The sequence below is a fragment of the Piliocolobus tephrosceles genome, chromosome 8 (assembly GCF_002776525.5).
Source record: "Piliocolobus tephrosceles isolate RC106 chromosome 8, ASM277652v3, whole genome shotgun sequence".
NCBI lineage: Eukaryota > Metazoa > Chordata > Mammalia > Primates > Cercopithecidae > Piliocolobus > Piliocolobus tephrosceles.
In genome coordinates, this window is record NC_045441.1 from 113,132,630 (window position 1) to 113,154,491 (window position 21,862).

At 41.6% G+C, this 21,862-nt stretch overlaps 1 protein-coding gene across 2 annotated transcripts in view; it reads left to right on the plus strand.

Moving 5' to 3' along the window:
- HYAL4 (hyaluronidase 4) overlaps positions 1 to 19,915 on the plus strand; it is a 38,566-nt gene extending 18,651 nt beyond the window's left edge. Inside the window, exons 2-5 of one of the 2 annotated variants that reach the window (XM_023223551.1) lie at positions 2,528 to 3,532; positions 17,175 to 17,264; positions 18,454 to 18,510; positions 19,187 to 19,909. In XM_023223551.1, the coding sequence (XP_023079319.1) occupies positions 2,579 to 3,532; positions 17,175 to 17,264; positions 18,454 to 18,510; positions 19,187 to 19,588 (1,503 nt within the window). In that variant the 5' untranslated portion in view covers positions 2,528 to 2,578 and the 3' untranslated portion in view covers positions 19,589 to 19,909. Of the gene's footprint in view, positions 1 to 2,527; positions 3,533 to 17,174; positions 17,265 to 18,453; positions 18,511 to 19,186 lie in introns of both variants that reach the window. The other variant, XM_023223552.2, reaches the window with a different exon arrangement.
- Positions 19,916 to 21,862: the final 1,947 nt, after the last annotated feature.

The following is a 21,862-nucleotide window of genomic DNA, read 5'->3' on the forward strand; positions in this document are numbered from 1 at the left end:
TTAGGACTTCTTAAATGTCTTTGGAGGAAGTTTTGTGAATTAATTAAACATTTTTTTACAGCAGTGTCTGAGGCCTGAGAAATACTATAAGGTTTGGCTGGTGACACCTGGTGGTTAAACATGATAATTACACACAACATGTGGCACAGGCTTTACTACCAAGCACAGAAGGGCCTTGTATTGGTCCGTTCTCACACTGCTAATGAAAACATACCCAAGACTGGGTAATTTATAAAGAAAAAGAGAGTTAATGGACTCACAGTTCCACATGGTTGGGGATCCCTCACAATCATGGCAGTAGGCGAAGGAGGAGCAAAGTCACGTCTTACATGGAGGCAGGCAAGAGAGCATGCACAGGGGAATGACCATTTATAAAACCATCAGATCTCGTGAGACTTATTCATTATCACAAGAACAGCAAGGGAAATCTGCCCCCATGATTCAATTACCTCCCACCACATCCCTCCTATGACAGGGAGATTATGGGAGCTGCAATTCAAGATGAGATTTTGGTGGAGACACAGCCAAACCATATCACTTCTCCACCAGAGTTCCCCAAAACAAACCTTGCTTACTTGAGCAGAAAGGCGGTGTCTCATGAGGACAATGTCTCCACTTAACAGTAACATTATAGGCATCAGGTTCAGGTTCTGGATGCTCCAGCTTGCTGCTCCTTGACACTGGAATTTATGTCACCACTGGCAATGTCACCTCAGCCTCCTTGAATCTCAATATCCTAATTCAAAGCCTAAATTAGGATGCATCTAATTGGGCTGACCACAGTCATAGACAAATACCAAACCTGCAAGGAACACTGAGATATTTTGGCTTATTTTATGAAATATGGACTTTGCCTTCCAAGGTATTTATGGTACAGAATTAACTACTGAGGAAAGGGGTCTGTATCCTGAGCACACAGCCAAAGGACAAATGTCTACTGGACACCTTAGTCTCACTAGGCATCAGGCATAACCACAATGCACTTCCCTTTTAATGACACACAAGACTGCAAATGTTTTATGCCATCAAACCCTTTGATGAGCTTTTACAAAAATAATTTTGTAGTAGTTTTACAAAGAGATAACTAAAAAATAACTTGACAAGGTAGCCACTATCGTATTCCCTCTCGTACTGTCCAAACACCTACCTATCTTTCTCTTTCTCTCTCTCTTTTCTTTTCTTTTTTAGATTGAGTCTCGCTCTGTTGCCAGGCTGGAGGGCAGTGGTGTGATCTTGGTTCACTGCAACTTCCACCTCCCAGGTTGAAGCGATTCTCCTGCCTCAGCCTCCTGAGTAGCTGGGACTACAGGCGTGTGCCATCACACCAAGCTAATTTTTGTATTTTTAGTAGAGATGGAGTTTCACCATGTTAGCCAGGATGGTCTTGATCTCTTGACCTTGTGATCCACCCACCTCAGCCTCCCAAAGTGCTGGGATTATAGGTGTGAGCCACCCTGCCTGGCCCTATCTTCTCTTTCAACTCCAGTGTCTTCCCTGAGACATTCTGTTACACCAGGGGTTTGGTCTAGGTCCTGTTGCTTGCTGCACAGAAAGCCAATCACTGAGTCAAGGAGTATTGCTGGGAAAGAAGGCCTTATTTGGGTGCTGCGGCCAAGCAGAATAAAGGATCAGTCTCGAATTCATCTCCTCAAGCTACTAAAATTTGGGGTCTATAAAGTAGGGAAGAAAAGTAACTATGTGTGAGAAAATAGGAATTAAGGAGGGGTAAGAAAGAGGAATTGGTCAACAGGCAAGTGGTCAGTTAGGTCAGTGAGGTGTCTGGTGTCTCATTGTTTAGATGTGGTAATCCGGTAAGTTTCAGTTCCTTGAAGCTTTCTGGGAGGCTTGATGGTTGGTTTACCAAGAAAGGAACCCTGATAAGACAAATGTAACTTTCTTAAGTTTTACCCTGGGAGGGTCAATTTCTAAGTTTATTCAAAAGAAACCCAAAACATCTATTCTTTAGAACAGTTTGGCTGGTTTTAATTTCTTGCCACTCAATCACTTTCCTCTCCATTCCTACCTACTGCTTACTCCCAGAAGTAATCACTCCAATAAATTATCATGTAGTACTTATTATGCATTTTTATTATTTAAATTTTACATCACCTTGCCTTCCATATAATGTGACATCAGGCAAGCCTTTTCATCTCTCTAAGCCTCAGTTTCCCCATTTGTAAAATGGAAATGTAATTATAAGCCTTACATAGTTATTACAAGTTTTAAAAATATTTACAAAGCACTTAAGCACAATGCCTGGGATTTGATGAGTTTTCCAAAATGATAATGAATATTATTTCACATCTTTATCTGATCATGAACTCCTTAAAGGCAAGGACCACATCTTATTCATTTTATTTTCTGGACATAGGGTCTGGTGCTCCATGAATGTCTGTTGAATTGCATTTCCTGCCCCTGAATAGAAGCTAGGTCTCTACATCTGCTTCTATATCTCCATTTATTTATAGGCCTATTTGAGTCTTGTTCCTCAAAACTATGCCTAACAGGAAATTAAATCTCTCCACAGGTCTTCTAGAGTGCACTAAAGCAGAAGATAACATAAGATTTTTATCTTACCATGAAAGTGTTATCTGAAGGACAGTTAAGGCTTTGTGTTGTTCAACCAGTACATCTCACTTCATGGCTCCTTATATTTTTTATTCTAAAGTCTATCTCTTGTCTAAAACCTGCTCGACTTCCAATTTATCAAAGAAAACCTTTTATAGCTGCTTGGAATGCTCCAACAGATAAGTGTTTGATAAAATATAATTTAAGACTAAATTTGAAAATGTTTCCAGTGATTGGAAGCCCACTGGCCAAGGCCAGGGGGCAAAACATCACTATATTTTATGTCAACAGATTGGGATACTATCCGTGGTATACATCACAAGGGGTCCCCATTAATGGAGGTCTCCCACAGAACATAAGTTTACAAGTACATCTGGAAAAAGCTGACCAAGATATTAATTATTACATCCCTGCTGAAGATTTCAGTGGACTTGCTGTTATAGATTGGGAATATTGGCGACCACAGTGGGCCCGGAACTGGAACGCAAAAGATGTCTACAGAAAGAAGTCAAGAAAGCTTATTTCTGATATGGGAAAGAATGTATCAGCTACGGATATTGAATATTTAGCTAAAGTGACCTTTGAAGAAAGCGCAAAAGCTTTCATGAAGGAAACCATCAAATTGGGAATTAAGAGTCGACCCAAAGGTCTTTGGGGTTATTATTTATATCCTGATTGTCACAATTATAATGTTTATGCCCCAAACTATACTGGGTCATGCCCAGAAGAGGAAGTCTTGAGGAACAATGAGCTCTCTTGGCTCTGGAACAGCAGTGCTGCTTTATATCCTTCTATCGGTGTCTGGAAATCCCTTGGAGACAGTGAAAACATTTTGCGCTTCTCCCAATTTCGGGTGCATGAATCCATGAGGATCTCTACCATGACATCTCACGATTATGCTCTGCCTGTATTTGTCTACACAAGGCTAGGGTACAGAGATGAACCTTTATTTTTTCTTTCTAAGGTAAGAAGCTTCTTGTCCAATGGTGGGGGATCTCCTCCTTATCTCTAAAAGGACATTTCTTTGTTAATTATGTTCTTTGAAGAATTGATTTCAATTAATGGTCTGTTATATAGGAGCATAATTCTTCCTTGACTAGTCATGTGTTTAGACTCTTCATATATGACAACTGAATTTTGATTATCTTATTCATTATTATTCTCTTAAGGAACAAAGTAAGGTGAGAAAGAGTTAAAGTAGATACCAGCAACTACTACATTTCCTGCACACCAACTTTAACTATATTCACAACTGGGCATTTTGGAAGGTTATTGAAATGATCGACAGCAGGTTAGATAATCAAAAAGGATGTTTTGAAATGGAGTGTTTGCTCATACATGTGGAAGCAGAATTGTCTAGCCACTTAAACGAAAAATTCTGTGGGAAGTAGTGGGTATCCTAATTTTTTTTTTTTCTTCAAGAAGGAGTTTTTTGCTCTTGTCACCCAGGCTGGAGTGCAATCATGCAGTCTTGGCTCACTGCAACCTCCACCTCCGGGGTTCAAGTGATTCTTCTGCCTCAGTCTCCCAAGTAGCTGGATTTACAGGCACCCACCACCATGCCCAGCTAATTTTTGTACTTTTAGTAAAGATGGGGTTTCACCACGTTGGACAGGTTGGTCTTGAGCTCCTGACCTCAGGTGATCCACCAGCCTTGGCCTCCCAAAGTGCTGGGATTACAGGCATGAGCCACCGTGCCCAGCCTAATCTTTGGATTTGGATAATTTTGCGTAACTTTTCTACATTGAGAAGCCTTGGGACTTGTGGAGGGCTTCACGTGTGATGCAGTGATGTTTTCAGGTATTGCTGGACACCAGTGGTTTAATATATTTTAACAGAGGCATTTTTCCTTTCTGTACCATTGCAAATTTCAACTCACCAATATCTGTTAAAGATGTTCTGAGTTTCACATGCATCTGTGTGAAGAGACCACCAAACATGCTTTGTGTGAGCAATAAAGCTTTTTAATCACCTGGGTGCAGGCGGGCTGAGTCCAAAAAGAGAGTCAGCAAAGGGAGATGGGGTGGGGCCATTTTATAGCATTTGGGTGGGTAGTGGAAAATTACAGTCAAAGGGGGTTGTTTTCTGGTGGGCAGGGTTGGGGGTCACAAGGTGATCAGTGGGGGAGCTTTTGAGCCAGGATGAGCCAGGAGAAGGAATTTCACAAGATAATGTCATCAGTTAAGGCAGGGACCAGCCATTTTCACTTCTTTTGTGGTGGAATGTCATCAGTTAAGGCAGGAATTAGCCATTTTCACTTCTTTTGTGATTCTTTACTTGTTTCAGGCCATCTGGATGTATATATACATGCAGGTCACAGGGGATACGATGGTTTAGCTTGGGCTCAGAGGCCTGACATTCTTGCCTTCTTATATTAATAAGAAAAATACCATAAAATAGTATTGAAGTGTTGGGGCAGTGAAAAGTTTTGGGGGTGGCATGGAGAGATATGGGCAATGTTTCTCAGGGCTGCTTTGAGCAGGATTAGGGGTCATGTGGGAACCTAGAGTGGGAGAGGTCAAGTTGAAGGAGGATTTTGTGGTAAGGGGTGATACTGTGGGGTTGTTAGAAGGAGCATTTTTCATGTAGAATGATTGGTGATGGCCTGGATACGATTTTGGATGAATTGAGAAACTAAATGGAAGATACAAGGTCCGAATAAAAGAAGAAGAAAGCAAGTATTAAAGGACTAATAATTGGGAGGACCGAGGACATCCAATTAAAGAGTGCCCAAGGGGGTTCAGCATAATTAGTTGCTTGGTTGGTGGGTTTTTGGGTTCTATCCTTGAGTTTTTTTATGTTGTCATACACCAGGCCAGATTGATTTAGGTAAAAACAACACTATTCACTTAAAAATATACAGAGTGCTCCTTTTTCAGCAGTGAGTAAGTCAAGGCCTTGGCGGTTTTGGAGGACAACTGCAGCTAAAGAGTCAACTTGGGCCTGGAGGACTGATAAAGTTTGTAATATGTCTGTGATGCTAGCAGAGAAGTCATTGGAGAGGCTATGGAATGTCGTGACAGAGGTTGAAATACCTGCTGTTCCAGTACCAAGAGCAATAGTGGAGGCAGAAAGTCCTAAACTGACAAGCAAAGGAATTAGTGAAATAACTCTTTTTTGTCGTGTTGATGTCATGAGGGGAACAGGGAGCTCTTCAGTCCCATTTGCAAATTGAATTTTTGGAGTAAGGGAAACTAGTATGCACGTGCCTGTCCAATTAGCGGGTAGACACATGTAGGTAGAATGCCACAGAGGAAGAAGAGACTTGTGTGAGGCAAAGCTGGAAATGCAAAGTAAAAAGATGAAAAGGAGTACTGAAAGTGGTGTCTTCTACCCAGACTCCTAGGGATCCAGCTAGGGCGGCAGCTGTCAGAGGTTGTAAAGGGGACTGATGAGGTAACTGCGTAGAGGGGGAGATTTGATTTTCATGGTGTATGAGAAAACATTGAGTGTCTATGAGCAAACTTTCACTGTTATTTACGGGGCTTGGTATGAGTAAACAAGAAGAGGGCCTGAGAGAAGAGTCTGATGACAAAGGGGAAGGTAGACAAGGATGGAGTGAAATACAGGGTAAGTGTCTTCCTAAGCAATAATTACTGCTAATGTTTTTAAGTTTGCCAGTATTGATAGAGGGCTTGTCTGTAATATGGAGCTGGAAGGCTCCAATTGTTTCAGTGATGTGTGTAGTTGGGCTGTGGAGATGAACGAAAAGGTGAAAGGCTACCCAGGGGAATTCCAGTGGGTCTTTGCCGAGAGATACATAAAGGAGCAGCCACAGGAATAGTAGTTTGTGTTGTGAGGGGTCCAAATATGGGGGGAGTAGAGTTGATATAAAGAGAAAGGTTTTTTTGAGTCAGTGCAGAGGAGGGTGGCAGCTTGCTGATGTGAAATGTCTGGGGAGATCTTGCTGGACCTGTCTAGAAAGTAAAGAAATTCTTCAGGAGGATAAAGGTGAGGGCTGTTAAAGGAAGTTCGGAGGTGTAGGGAGACAGGTGCCCAGTCTGTATGTAAGGCAGGGACAGCTGTGTAGGTGCTGGAAGAAAGGGAAATGCAAAGCCAGCAATTGTTTGCTAAGGAGGGATTAGAAACAGCTAGGAGAGAGTGAGTAAGGTTGATAGTGTGGTGGAGATAGCTGGGGAGAGGTAGAGGGTGGCATAAGGATGGGAATGAGAATAAGAGTGAGTATAAAAGTAAAGAATAGAACTTCATCAGGGTGAAAGTATTGGAGGGTCCCCTGCCAGCAAAGATCATCTATCCACTCTAAGAGGGAGTTAAGAGTGGCCGTTTAGGGATAGCACCAGGAGATATCAGCTGTGATGTCTTGGAGAAACAGTGTAAACCAGCAGTGTAAACAAGAGTAGGGCATTTATGAGTAGTTGAGAACGATAAATGGGAGTATGACTAGACAGAAGATAGCAGGGATGACTAGTTTTTGGGGCTCAGTCCAAGTAGTGGGGATGACTGCGTAAAGCCCCATTGGAAAAAGTAGGGTAAGGATGAACAGACCTAATAGAATGAAGGGATGTATTAGGCTCATAAGGGTTATTACTGTTCTTCAGAAATGCGAGTGAGTTTAAGGGAAGTAGGGGAGAGTACTTGCAACTTCCAGGAGAAAGAGGAGGTATTAGGCTGGTTGTCTGATGAACACAGCTTTATTCTGGAATAATGAGCCCAGTGGGCAGGATCCTGCAGACAAACGGCAGTTGGGGTACTATAGATGACTAAGTAGGGTCTGGTCCATCAAGGTTGTAGAGTTTGAGGGGTCCGATTCTTAACAAGAACTGATCGTCCAGCGAGGGTGTCTTTATATGGCTGGGAATCTGGAGTAGGCAAGAGAAGATTAGCAGCCTGGCTAATTTCCTGTCTAGCCTGCTGGAGGACGAGAAGATAGTCGCCTAGAGGGCTGGTGTCTGGGACAAGGTTGGGGCTGAGCAAGAAAGTGCATCCATATAAAATTTCAAATGGACTGTACCCTAGAGTATCTCGAGGACAGGCTCTAATTCTGAGAAGGGCAAGAGGTAAAAGTACTGTCCAGTCCTTTTTAAGTTGGAGGCTGAGCTTGGGGAGGTGTGTCCTTAAAAGACGATTAGTCTGTTCTACCTTTCCTGAAGATTGAGGATGGTAAGGAATATGAAGTTTCCACTGAATACCAAGAACCTGAGAAACTGCTTGAGTGATTTGACTAGTAAAGGCCAGTCCGTTATCAGACTGTATAGAGGTGGGAAGGCCAAACTGAGGAATTATCTCTAACAGAAGGGAATAAATGACCACAGTGGCCTTCTCAGACTCTGTGGGAAAGGCCTCTACCCATCCAGTGAAAGTGTCTACCCAGACCAAGAGGTATTTTAGTTTCCTGACTCGGGGCAGGTGAGTAAAGTCAATTTACCAGTCCTGGGCAGGGGCAAATTCTCGAGCTTGATGTGCAGGGAAGGGAGGAGGCCTGAACAATCCCTGAGCGGGAGTAGAATAGCAGACAGAACACTGAGAAGTGATTTCCTTGAGGATAGATTTCCACGATGGAAAGGAAATGAGAGGTTCTAAGAAACTGGCTAGTGGCTTATAACCTACATGGAAGAGGTTATGAAATGATGACAGAACAGAGTGGGCCTGTGAGGCTGGAAGGAGGTATTTTCCTTGGTCTAGGAACCATTTGCCTTGTGTGGGAAGAGATTGATAGGTGGAAGTTTCAGTGGAGGAATACATGGGAGTGACTGATGAGAAGGAGAAAAACTGGCCATGAGGGACAGAAGCTGGAATGCTAGCTGCTTCTTTAGCTACCTCATCAGCATAAGCATTGGGATCTGACACCTTTTGAGGGCCTTTGCAGTGAATGACTCCAGCTTCCTTTGGAAGTAAAGTGGCCCTGACAAGAGTTTTTATCAAAGAGGCATTAATGATGGAGGACCCTTGTGTAGTGAGGAAACCTCTTTCTGCCCATATAACAGCATGGTGGTGCAGGGTATGAAAGGCATATTTAGAGTCAGTATAAATATTGATGCGTAGTCCCTTTGAAAGAGTGAGGGTCCAAGTTAAGGCAATGAGTTTGGCTTGCTGAGAGGTAGTATAGAGGGGTCCTCAATGATAGATGTGGAAGATACTATAGCATAGCCTGCCTCTGCTGGTGAGTGGCGATTAGGCCTGGTGGAACTGCCATCAATAAACCAAATGTGATCAGGGTGAGGAACAGGAAAGAAGGAAATATGGGAAAATGGGGTGAATGTCAGGTGGATCAGAGAAATACAGTCATAGGTGTCAGGTGTGGTATCTGGAATAATGTGGGAGGCTGCATTGAAGTCAGGGCCAGGAAAAATGGTAATTGTAGGAGATTCAACAAAAGGTGAGTATAGCTGAAGAAGCCAGGGAGCAGAAAGTATATGCATCAGGTGTGGGGAAGAAAATAGATTTTGGAAGTTATGAGAGCATAGTTTGTGATTTTGAGGGCCTCTAAAAGTATTAGGGTGGCAGCAGCCACTGCACGGAGGCATGATGGCCAGCCTAAAACAGTAAGGTTAAGTTGTTTGGACAAAAGGCTACAGGGCACGGTCCCAGTCCTTGTGTAAGAATTCTGACTGCATAGCCCTGCACTTCAGCTGTGTGTAATGAAAAGGGTTGGGATGAGTCAGGGAGAGCTAGTGTGGGAGCAGTCTCTAAAGCTGTCTTCAAGGAATGGAAAGAGGAGTGGGGAAAGGATTTAGGATCTATGGGGTCAGCTAGGTTTCCTTTTGTGAGTTTATATAATGGTTTTGTTAGGATGGCAAAACCAGGTATCTGAAGGAAAAAGTATCGAACCATGTCTAGGAAGGAAAGGAGTTATTGTTTTGTAGAAGGAGTTGGGGTTTGAGAGATCAGTTGGAGACGATCGGCAGGGAAAGCATGTGTGTTTTTATGAAGAACTATGCTGAGGTAGGAAACGGATGGAGAAGAAATTTGAGCTTTGGAGGGGAATACCTGATATCCTTTGGGGAATAAATGTTGAAGGAGCAGGGGGGTGTCTTGTTGAGAAGATTCAAAGGAGGAGCTACAAAGTAGAAGATCATCAATATATTGAATAAGGTGAGAAGCAGAGGGGTAGAAAGAAAGTAAATCATGAGAAAGAGCTTGGCTGAAGTAATGAGGGCTGTCCCTGAAACCTTGTGGCAGCACAGCACAGGTAGTCACTGCTGGGACTGATGGGTGTCAGGGTCAGTCCAGGTAAAAGCAAAGAGAGGCTGGGATGAGGGGTGCAGGAAAATAGTGAAAAAAGTATCTTTATGATCAAGAATGGAATAGTGAGTTGTGGAGGAAGATATTGAGGACAAAAGAGTATACGGGTTGGACAGTACAGGGTGGAAAGGCAAAACAATTTGATTGATAAAGTGCAGATCCTGAACTAACCTGTAAGACTTGTCCAATTTTCAGACAGATAAAATGGGGGAATTGTAAGGAGAATTTATAGGTTTTAGAAGCCCATGCTGTAGCGGGCGAGTGATAACAGGTTTTAATCCTTTTAAAGCATGCTGCGGGATGGGATATTGGTGTTGAGCAAGGTAAGGGTGATTAGGTTTTAATGGGATAGTAACGGTCGTGTGACTGGTTGCCAGGGAGGGAGTAGAGGTGCCCCATACTTGTGGGTTAAGATGGGGGGATATGAGAGGAAGATGCAAAGGCAGCTTTGGATTGGGAAGAAGGGCGGCAATGAGATGTGGTTGTAGTCCAGGAATAGTCAGGGAAGCAGATAATTTGGTTAAAATGTCTCAGCCTAATAAGGGAACTGGGCAGGTGGGGATAGCTAAAAAAGAGTGCATAAAAAATGTTGTCCAAGTTGGCACCAGAGTGGGGGGAGTTTTAAGAGGTTTTGAAGCTTGGCCGTCAATACCCACAACAGTTATGGGGGCAAGGGAAACAGGCCCTTGAAAATAAGATAATGTGGAGTGGGTAGCCCCTGTATTGATTACACAGGGGATGGACGTACCCTCCACTGTGAGAGTTACCTGAGGCTTGGCGTCTGTGATGGTCCAGGGGGCTTCCGAGGCGATGGGGCCAGGAAGGACAGAGTTAGATATTGGAATTCTTGTATATATTTAGTGGGGTCTGATGAGAAAGAACCTAAATGCTGACATATCTGAAAGAGGTCTGATGAGAAAAAGGCACATGTACCCTGACTACGCCTGCAGCTCCAGCCACCTCTCTAAGAGGAAATTGTTGGGCAGGTGGGGGGGGAGCTAGTCATGGAACTAAACTGTAAGCAGGACCAGGTGTCAGGAAGGGAGGTGATAGAAGGATTATAGGGTGGAGGAGCAGAGGCTGAGGAAGAATTGGGACCTAGCTCAGCCTGGTGACGAGCAGACTGGGGAGGGGGGAGAGGTCAGATGGGTCTGTAGAAAAGGAAGATTGAAAAGACTCAACGGCGCTTGGGGTTGGGACTGAGGGCACAGGCACGAGGGAAAGCAAAAGGATTTAGGAGGAATCACATTGGGAACAGAGACTAGGGAGGGAACGAAGTGTGAAAAATGTCTGGATGTAGGGCACCTCAGACCATTTGCCCACTTTTTGACAAAAATTATCTAGATCTTGTAGGATGGAGAAATCGAAAGTGCCATTTTCTGGCCATTTAGAGCCATTATCCAATTTGCACTAGGGTCAAGTGACATTGCAGAAGAAAATAAGGCATTTGCGTATTAGGTCAGGTGTGAGTTGAAGAGGTTTTAAATTTTTGAGAACACAGGCTAAGGGAGAAGAGGGAGGAATAGAGAGTAGAAGGTTGCTCATAGTTAAGGAGGCAAGCCCCGAGAAAAGAAAGGGTAGAGACACAGAGAGAAGGGTAGGGGGTGCTTGTCCCCCAGGAAAGTGGAGAGAAAAGAAAGGATAGAGACATGGAGAGAAGGGGAAGGGGGTACTTGCCCCCCAAAAAAGTGGTGCTTGCCACTAAGGGTGAAGGACCAAGGCAGGCGTCCCCATGGTGATCGAACACCTCTGAAACGTGGGTGAATAATCAAGCAGGGGTCCCTGCAGTGATTAAACACCAAGGGAAGACTGTCTTCCCGACTCCATGACTGGTGCCAGAGTTTTGGGTTCACAGATAAAACGCGTCTCCTCTGTCTCTACAAGAAAAGGAAAGGAACTGAAATTAAGAGAAGGGAGAGATTGAAAGATGGCGCCAGGAGTGAAAGGAGAAAGAGTTTGAGGGATAGTGAGAGAGGTTGGATAAGAGAGTAAAAAGAGACCGCTTACCCAATTTAAAATTGGTGAGATGTTCCTTGGGCTGGTTAGTCTGAGGACCCGAGGTCGTAGGTGGATATTTCTCATGGAGCAAAGAGCAGGAGGACAGGGGATTGATCTCCCAAGGGAGGTCCCCTGATTCAAGTCATGGCACCAAATTTCACGCATGTCTGTGTGAAGAGACCACCAAATAGGCTTTATGTGAGCCATAAAGCTTTTTAATCACCTGGGTGCAGGTGGGCTGAGTCCGAAAAGATAGTCAGCAAAGGGAGATAAGGGTGGGCCATTTTATAAGATTTGGGTGGGTAGTGGAAAATTATAGTTAAGGGGGTTGTTCTCTGGCAGGCAGGGACGGGGATCACAAGGTGCTCAGTGGGGGAGCTTTGGAGCCAGGATGAGCCAGGAGAAGGAATTCCACAAGGTAATGTCATCAGTTAAGGCAGAGACCAGCCATTTTCACTTCTTTTGTGGTGGAATGTCATCAGTTAAGGCAAGAACCAGCCATTTTCACTTCTTTTGTGATTCTTCACTTGCTTTGGGCCATCTGGACCTATGTGTGCAGGTCACAGGGGATACATGGCTTAGCTTGGGGCTCAGAGGCCTCATACTGACTTCTAGGCATCCTAAGGAGGAGGCATAGAAAATACCCAGGTGAGGCATTTTACAGTGACCAGGTATCTTTGGAACATAAATGGAGTGTATTCATCAGAGGGAGAAATGATACATATGTATGAAATATGGTAAGTGCCATACCTCCGAGGTCATTCATGAGGTGAAGGAGGAAGGAAATAAAGTCTCTACTGTGAACTTCTCTTCATACCACCTAGAAAAATCAGTGATAAATAATTTATGAAGAAGAATAGGAAGTCAGTACAGTCTGAAAGATTTTAAAAAGTTACCTAGGCTGGGTGCAGTGGCTCATGCCTGTAATCCCAGCACTTTGGGAGGCTGAGGCAGGTGGATCATGAGGTCAGGAGTTCAAGACCAGCCTGACCAAGGTATTGAAACCCCATCTCTACTAAAAATAGAAAAATTAGCCAGGTGTGGTGGCAGGTGCCTGTAATCCCAGCTACTGGGGAGTCTGAGACACAGAATTGCTTGAATCTGGGAGGCAGAGGTTGTAGTGAGCCGAGATTGCGCCACTGCACTCCAGCCTGAGCAACAGAGTGAAACTCAATCTCAAAAAAAAGAAAGAAAGTAATCTAAATCTTTACAAAATAATGTTGACTCTGGAATTGAATCAAAATTTAAATACCAGCTTCTTTTATAAAACATCTTTTCTATATTTGAGTCAACCAAGTTCCTTTCTTTAGTGATAATAAATTGACTTTTAGGAGAAACAGTAAACTCTACGGGACAAAATGTTCATTTCAAAAGATGAATTTAGACTACTGGGACATTCTGCACATTCTGTGAACCTGGGATAAGCTTCTTTTTCTAGTAACTGTAGCCTCGGAAATGCTCTTTTCCCTCTCAGGAAAAAGGAGCAACAGTTTGGGTTTCATCTCATTCTGCACTCTTTTTTTTCCAAGTGACAAACAAGCGATTTCCAAGTGTTTTAAACTATAAGTGTACCCACCATTGTACCCTATTGACTTTAAAAATCTGCCCTTATTATTTATTTATTTATTTGTTTGTTTGTTTATTTATTTATTTTTAGTTGAGTTTCCCTCTGTCGTCCAGGTTGGAGTGCAGTGGCATGATCTCGGCTCACTGTGACCTCTGCCTCCTGGGTTCAAGTGATTCTCCTGCCTCAGCCTCCAAGTAGCTGGGATCACATGCATGCGCCCCTATGCCCAGCTAATTTTTGGGTTTTTGGTAGAGATGGGGTTTTGCCCTGTTGGTCAGGCTGGTTTCGAACTCCTGATCTCAAGAGATCTACCCGCCTTGGCCTCCCAAAGTGCTATGATTACAGGCGTGAGCCACGGCGCCTGGCCCTGCCTATAATTTTTTTGTTGTTGTAAGTTCAACATCTAACTTTTATTTATTTTTATTTTTTAACTTTTTTTTGAACTTTTACATATTTAATTCCATTAAACAAAGTAGTAAAAATGAATGAATTACAACAACATATCTCAGTATGTGTGAATCTTAGAGACAGTTGAATGAAAAGGGGGAGTCCTAGAAGAATCCTGCCCATAATTTTTAAAAAGCCTGATATTCATTTGTACCAAACTCTTAATGACCATTAATGGCTTCCACTTCTGATTTTCCCAACAATGTCTGAATTTTAAAATGCACACACATACAGTTAAGATTACAAAGAAGATTCACTAGTAAGTAGCAAATCTCTTAACCTCCCTGGATTTGGTGTCTTCATGTACAAAATGAGACAATATTACCTGCCCTACTGACCTAGCAAAAGTATGATGCAAATCAAATGAGAACATGCATATGAAAACCTGAAGTTCTACAGAAACCTATGTGGTATGGCTATTACTTTTTTAACAGCCATCAAAGCCTTAAACTTACACATGGGATATTTAAGAGTGGAATCTCAGGCAGTAGCTATAGCTTGGGGAATACAGAGGCAGTCAAACCTCATTTCACCCAGAAGATTGCCTATATTATTTACATATGAATGCAACCTAGATATAATCTGATGCTGTGCTTTTAAAACATTTATTATTTATTATTAGTTTTCCATTTGTAAACATTTGGGGGTACAAGTGCAGTTTTGTTACATGGATTTATTGAGTGGTAGTGAAGTCTGGGCTTCTAGTTTACCCATCACCTGAAAAGTGTACATTTCACCGGACAGTTCATTTCTTATCCCTCACTCTCCTCCACCCTTTTATCTTTTGGAGTCTCCAGTGTCTATTATTGTACTCTGTATGTCCATGTTTACTCATCGTTTAGCTCCTACTTACCAGTAAAAACATTTGATATTTTACTTTCTGTTTCTGAGTTTTTCACTTAAGATAATGACCTCCTGTTCCATCTGTGAGATATGCTTTTAAAAATTAACAAGAGGAGTTTCCTTGCCTATAGATTTAAAGATGTTTATCCTTGTCATTAATTCATTCTGTCTCTGGTACGGCACAAAAGCAGCTCATTAGTAATGCTCCAGCTCCCCACAGTGGGCACCTTGCTTACATGCACTCTGGTAAGCGTCAGGGACTGACACGGGAGTGTTGAGGGAATCTCCTGAGTAGCCCTACCCTCTGCTTGGGAAACCATGATTCAGGTCGGAGGATCCTGTGTAGGCGCAAAGCACCCTGTGCCACACTGGGTCCTGGGAGGCTCCTTTTCAGTTCATCTTCTTTGTTCCTTTCTTTCTCCTTAATGTGACAACACCCCCGTGGCTCAAGCTTTCAGGTGTCCCAATTTGCACCCAGAGGCACTTTTTATCTGTGACTTTCCTCGCTGGGTAGTGCCCTTGCTTTTCTGATCCCCAAAACATAGCTGCTTTGTGATTCATTCAGCACCCTGCTCTCTGTGAGGTGACAGTGAACTAATTTGTTGAGAAACTGATTTGAAAACTGATTTGGAAGAAACTGACAGCAACCTCAGAAGGTGTGTGTGGCTTTTCACCAGAAACATCTGCCACTTACATACTTACTATAGATCAATAACCTATAAATACAAAATGTAAATGTTATGTCTTTATTCCCCTTTGATGACAATGCCTTAATCAAAAGGAGAGCTGTTGGGGATTTCTGCCCTGATCACACCATGTGACTATATGACACCATTTTCAGGGAAGTTTCAAAGTGAGGGGAGTGAGGAGTTCTGCTCCCTTATGTCTTTGTCCAAAGAGGGAGTGGACACGGACTCAGCAGCGTCTTCAGTCTTGGTACTGCAGGGATGGCCCCTTCTCTGTCCCTGTTCATCGTGCCATTGACAGTTTTCAAAATTCTTTCATTTATATTATCTTATTTGAGCCTCTCCTTCCTGTCATGTCAGCTATGACCTGTTCAGCAGATATTATAATCGTACGAAATGAAAATGGAAGTTAACCTGAAAGGGAAATTAGTTTAAACCAAAATCTGTTTTCTTGTTGAAAGTCACAAGACAATTGCCCAGAAACAAACAAACAAACAAATAAAAACTTTAAAAACTGATCTTGTAAAACCTTTAATTTGAGTGTTAGACAATAAAAGTGTCAGATAAAGAGATTTATCTCTCAAGTATTAATATTAAGTGCCCAATGGCAAAATAGCATTTACAGTTCTGCTTTTGTTTTCCACCAAATCACCTAATAACATTTTCTAGCATTTAATTGGTAGAAATTCACCCTTGGAGTAAAAGGTGAATGCTTAGTATCCTAAAGATTGGGGGAATGTGTTATAATTTAACAAACTAGGAAACCAACTACATATATTCAAATCTTAATTTCCTCCAGAAAACGGCCTAGATCCATGTTAATCTTTAAACACTAAAACAATAACCCTTTAAGATTATAAAATCAAAATTCTCTCTGCTAAAACCTTACCTTTGTCTATCTTAACCATATTGCAGAAAATTCCAGCGACTTTACCATGACTGGATGAGTCATAAATAAAGCCCATTAGGCCAGATACCTTAGAAATTAAACACACATAATTTCAGGGACAAATATAAAAGCTGGACAAAATCAGAGCCTGCAAGCCCTTAACGTTGCTTCTTTGCCTGGCCTTGGAATTGAAATGATATAAACCCATCCAAATAACTGTGGGGATGAAGTGTTACTGGGGCATGTTGCAAAATGGAAAAGGACCTTGGTTAAGAGGATCCCATTTGGAGAAGGAAAACTTCTGGATTCTTTTTCCGGAACACATACATATGACCTGGTATGTGGGTTTGTGCCCCTGATTAATTTCAATTAAATAATTTCTGATAACCATTTACAGACTCATTGTCTTCAAAATAACATCCTGCATGGCAAAATATGTTTTTCTTTAAAAATATTTTTATGTTTTTGCATATGGTTACAGAGTGTGGTTTTTGAGCATTGGTTTATTCAGCGTTTGTGTCACTCTAAGAAAATAGAAAATAGTATCTAAGGAGTATATGAGCTCAGTACCAGACCTATTATACTGAACTCGCACTCTAATCCTAATCCCTGGTGGGTTTTTTGTTTTTTGTTTTTGAGGCAGAGTCTCGCCCTGTCATCCAGGCTGGAGTACAATGGTGTGATCTCAGCTCACTGCAACCTCCACCTCCTGGATTCAAACGATTCTCCTGCCTCAGCCTCTGAGTAGCTGGGATTACAGGCACCCACCACGCCTGGCTAATTTTTTTGTTTGATTTTTAGTAGAGACGGGGTTTCACCATGTTGACCATGCTGGTCTCAAACTCTTGACCTTGTGATCCACCCGCCTCGGCCTCCCAAAGTGCTGGGATTACAGGCGTGAGCCACCGCGCCTGGCCCCCGGTGGGTTGTTTTATATTCAAATTAATAATGAACTCTACTCTCTTCAATCTAGCAAGATCTAGTCAGCACCATAGGAGAAAGTGCTGCCTTGGGAGCTGCAGGCATTGTTATTTGGGGAGACATGAATTTAACTTCATCCAAGGTAAGTCAGTATCTTGAAGGTATATTTAATGTTTTTTTTTAAAGTATTTCTCTGCTTTCTTGGAGAACTTACTCTAATAAAGCTCTCATGACTTCCATAGCAAACCAGCTTTAGAATAAATATTCCAAATCAGTGCCTGATACATAGAAAAGGCTAAAAAATATTGTTAACTTTTATAAAGATAGTAATCATAACACTGACATTTAATGAATATTTATGATACACTAAGGTTGTGCTAAGAGATTTTTTGAGTCGAATTTGCTCACTTCCTGATCATATGAGGTAGTGACCATCGTCCTCATTTACAGATGGTGAAACTAGAGAGGAAACCAACTAGGTTAACAGCTATTTAGGATAGTTAGTGGTAGAGCTGGCATTAGCCACAGTTTGATGATGGACACCTTGCATTTTAACGACTATAGAAAATGTGTTATATACTATTTTGAGAGGTAGAAACAGGTGGTAACTTTTTAATTCTCCACAATGAAGTTATTTTTTTCTCTACAGAGAAATCAGCTAAAAATTAACAGCATTTAAAATAAGGTTTATGGCTGGGCACGGTGTCTCAGATCTGTAATTCCTGCACTTTGGGAGGTGGGATCACTTCAGGCCAGGAGTTCGAGACCAGCCTGACTGACATGGAGAAAGCCAATTTCTACTAGAAATATAAAAATTAGGCGAGTGTGATGGCATATGCCTGTAATCCCAGTTGCTTGGGAGGCTGAGGCAGGAGAATGGCTTGAAGCCGGGAGGCAGAGGTTGCAGTGAGCCAAGATGATGCCATCGCACTTGAGCCTGGATGAAAGAGTGAGACTCCATTTCAAAAAAAAAAAAAGAAAAATAAAAAGATTTATATGGCTCTTCAAATTTCTCTCAGCTGAGATATATTTTTTACTTCAGGAAAGATTCTTAGTTTTCCCCAATCCACATTAATTACAATTTCTTCCATATTTCCAGATGTGGTTTGTTTATATTTCTATAGTGTAACGCATTTTACCTTGAATACTGGTACCCTTGACACTTTTTGCTAAATTGAGGTTTTTGCAAGTCCATGATGATCTGATATTATTCTTAGAATTTCACAGTCTCAATTTGTTGCTACTGAGATAATGTTCATGAAACTGTTTATGCCTATGCCCACATATGAGAATTAGGAAGAAACTCAGAGGATTAATTCCTGACTTTCCAGGTGTGCTATTTCCACCCCAGCCCCTTGGTGGCTCATCAGAAGAGCTTCATCAGGAAGGTGGGTGCACACAGGTGGCCTCTGTTTAGAACAGGTAATAGGAACCATATACACAAAAGTTACCTAGTCAGCCATATAGACTTTTCTGTGTTTGAATTGTATTAGAAGTACAGAACCCAAGACAGTTGATGGAAATTAACAGGAAAGTCCAGAAGGCTATAATACTCAGTAGAATGGTGGAATAAGATGATTTAACAGTAAATGATGGACTGTGATTCAAGCTGTAACACAACCACGGAAGGCCCTACATACTTGAATGGTAGCCTGAGGGCAGCAGTTCTGGTACATTCCTAATTTGGGTTTGTTCCTTTTCCTTTTATACTCATTAACTTGGAAGCTAGAAGGAAGAAAAAAAGAATGTAAATTGGAGAAAGGCAAGGTCCCATGTGCTGATTCTGGGGGCCATTTGCAAGTTCAGTTGCTTAACCTGACTGTAACATAGTATCCATCTCCCTCCCCTCAGACCTCTCCCCTTTCTGATTTGGGATCCTTGTTATAGTGCCCAGGAGCCTACAAGTTCAACAACTGGAACCAAGCCATTATGTTTTAATCAAGACCAAAGAACTGTTCTAGAAGCTCTAATTCTATCAGTACCAGCGAGAAACACTAAAATTGATTTCTTTCTACATTTCTATCAGGGAGAAACACTAAAATCAATTTCTTTCCACATTTCTAGGCCAACTGTACAAAGGTGAAGCAGTTTGTGAGTTCTGATTTAGGGAGCTACATAGCCAATGTGACCAGAGCTGCTGAGGTATGCAGCTTTCACCTCTGCAGGAACAATGGGAGGTGCATAAGGAAGATGTGGAACTCACCCACTTACCTTCACTTGAACCCCGCAAGTTACCACATAGAGGCCTCTGAGGATGGGGAATTTACTGTGAAAGGAAGAGCGTCTGATACAGACCTGGCAGTGATGGCAGATACATTTTCCTGTCATTGTTATCAGGGATATGAAGGAGCTGATTGCAGAGAAGTAAAGATGGCTGATGGCTGTTCTGGGGTTTCCCCTTCTCCTGGTTCACTAATGACACTTTGTCCACTGCTTTTAGCAAGTTATCAAAGCATTCATATTTGAGACAATTGAGTTTAAAGGAAATTTTGTGGTCTCTAGCGTAGTCATTTAAAGAAGGATGTAACTTATGACAATTTTTTTCTCTTATGAATTCTATTGAGAGGTGTTATAAGTAGACATTATGTATGTCACTTAACATAAACAGAAACGTATTATTTTATTTGCCTCCAATCTGGCTAGGAAATCAGATCTGGAGTAAAGTCAATGTACACTTCCCCTTTATTGGAATATTTAAGTTGCATTTAAACTAAAACTAGTATAGTTTAGTCTTTACATGAATGTACATACATAAAATTATATATAAAATATTAAATTATTCATTTCAAAGACTTTTTTTCAAGTTGGCAATTTATTTAAGGACACATTACTAAGTAATCATCTGATTTAACAGAAGGGGTCACCTGGTCAACTGGTCCACTGAAGAGGACTAACTGCAGTTTCTATTCTAGCCTCGGGTTCACACTAGGTTTCTATTTCCCACCTGGACTCATTGAGTGCAGAACCATTCCTGGCATGGCTTCTCATGAGGGGCCAGAGACTGAGGTAAGGGGGAGTCACTCCCAACTTGCAAAGCACCAATTCTAAGATGGCACTTTGAGTCCTTCCTTCACAGACCGTGGCAGTCTGAATACTGTGAAGGCTTTGTGATAATATTCATGTTGACCTACGCTGACACTGCTGTAGATCTGGAAGCTGGAGCCATATTAGTAAAAATGCAGTTGGTGACTTTTGCAAGCAAAAATCATTATGTAGAAAAAGTGACATTTAAGGGGCCCAGAAGTGCTGTTGAAAAGGAGGCCTATGCAAAATGTTAGATATTTTTGCTTTCCCCTTCCCATATATGACTTTTGAATAGTGAATTCAGAGTCATTTGGCATCTAATTTGAATCATGGTTTCACTACGTATCTGATTGTGTGACCTTGGGAAAGTTACCTACAGTCCCTGTTTTGTTATCTGAAAATCAGTAATATAACTCCTACCTCAATTAATTATTCTGAGGAGTAAATGGAATAACATACCCCTTACATACTTGGACTCTGCTGTTGATCCTCAACTGATTTTATTTTATTTTATTTTTTTGTAGTGATGGGGCCTTGTTTTGTTATTCAGGCCAGTCTCAGACTTCTAGGCTCAAGAGATCCTCTTGCTCAGCCTCCCAAGTTCCGGGATTGTAGGTGTGAGCCACTGCACCCAGCCTCAACCAACTCTTGACTACCAAAGTAACGGAAAAGTGCAGGATAAAATAGGGTCTTGGGCAATTTTCACTTCTTGATGCTATGTTCTGTTTAAAATCACTTATACACATTGTGTTGTTCTCTTGAGAGTCATGCTTAATTGATAGGACTTCCTTCTTCTGGAGACAATCTACTTGAAAGGTAAACTCAAAATAAATATGACGCTGCTGTAGAAGGAATTATAGTTGATTCAACCTCCTTCTTCACCTCTGTTTTTCTGTGAAACATTTGAAATCCAGGTGCGTTCTTTTCAACTCTGAGTCTCTGCTCAGACCTCAGTAGGTCTTCAACAAGTATCATTAAATGAAGGAATTAACGAGTGATTCAGAAACCTGAATCGGTAGAACCTATAAATACGTTGTAATTTTTTTTTAACTCTGCACATCAAAAGTGAGTTATTGCAAAGTTCTCCGCAAGCATTACTGTTCTATTTTTATCCTAACAGATTAGCTTGTACAATCATATATCCTCATTCCCCTGTGAAGAATTGAGACCTGGAGAGAATAAATCTCTTGACAAATTCAAATGGCGAGTTTGTAAAAGAGCCCAGTTTGTTATCCCAGTTGCTGAGTTTTCTTTCTATCATAACTTTGTCTTCCTCTTCTTGCAACTGAATCCAAATATACTTGTTCTAATTTTAAGCATAAATTTAATGCATTTAAACATTTTTCTTAATTTAGTCTGCTACTACTGGTTATGTTCAGTCATTTCTCACATTTTGCAGCTGTAGATTACCTATGTATTTAATTTGGTTCACTGCTCCTGGATAGGAAATCTACCTCCTACTCTGCTTGATGACCTCGGCTTCTTGAGATCATTGTAAATTTCCTTTATAGAAACAGCAAGATACCAGTCACTGTAATCTTTGGTGCTCTCCCTTATAAAAGGGAGATAATTAATAATAATAATAATAAATAATGTTTGTCCTTTTATACAGATTTAATGATATAAGCTAGGTAACATAGCACAAAAGCTGGCATGTAAAACATTCTAGGAAATGTTAGCTGTTATTATGAAGTACTTTCAATACTGGTTCTCATA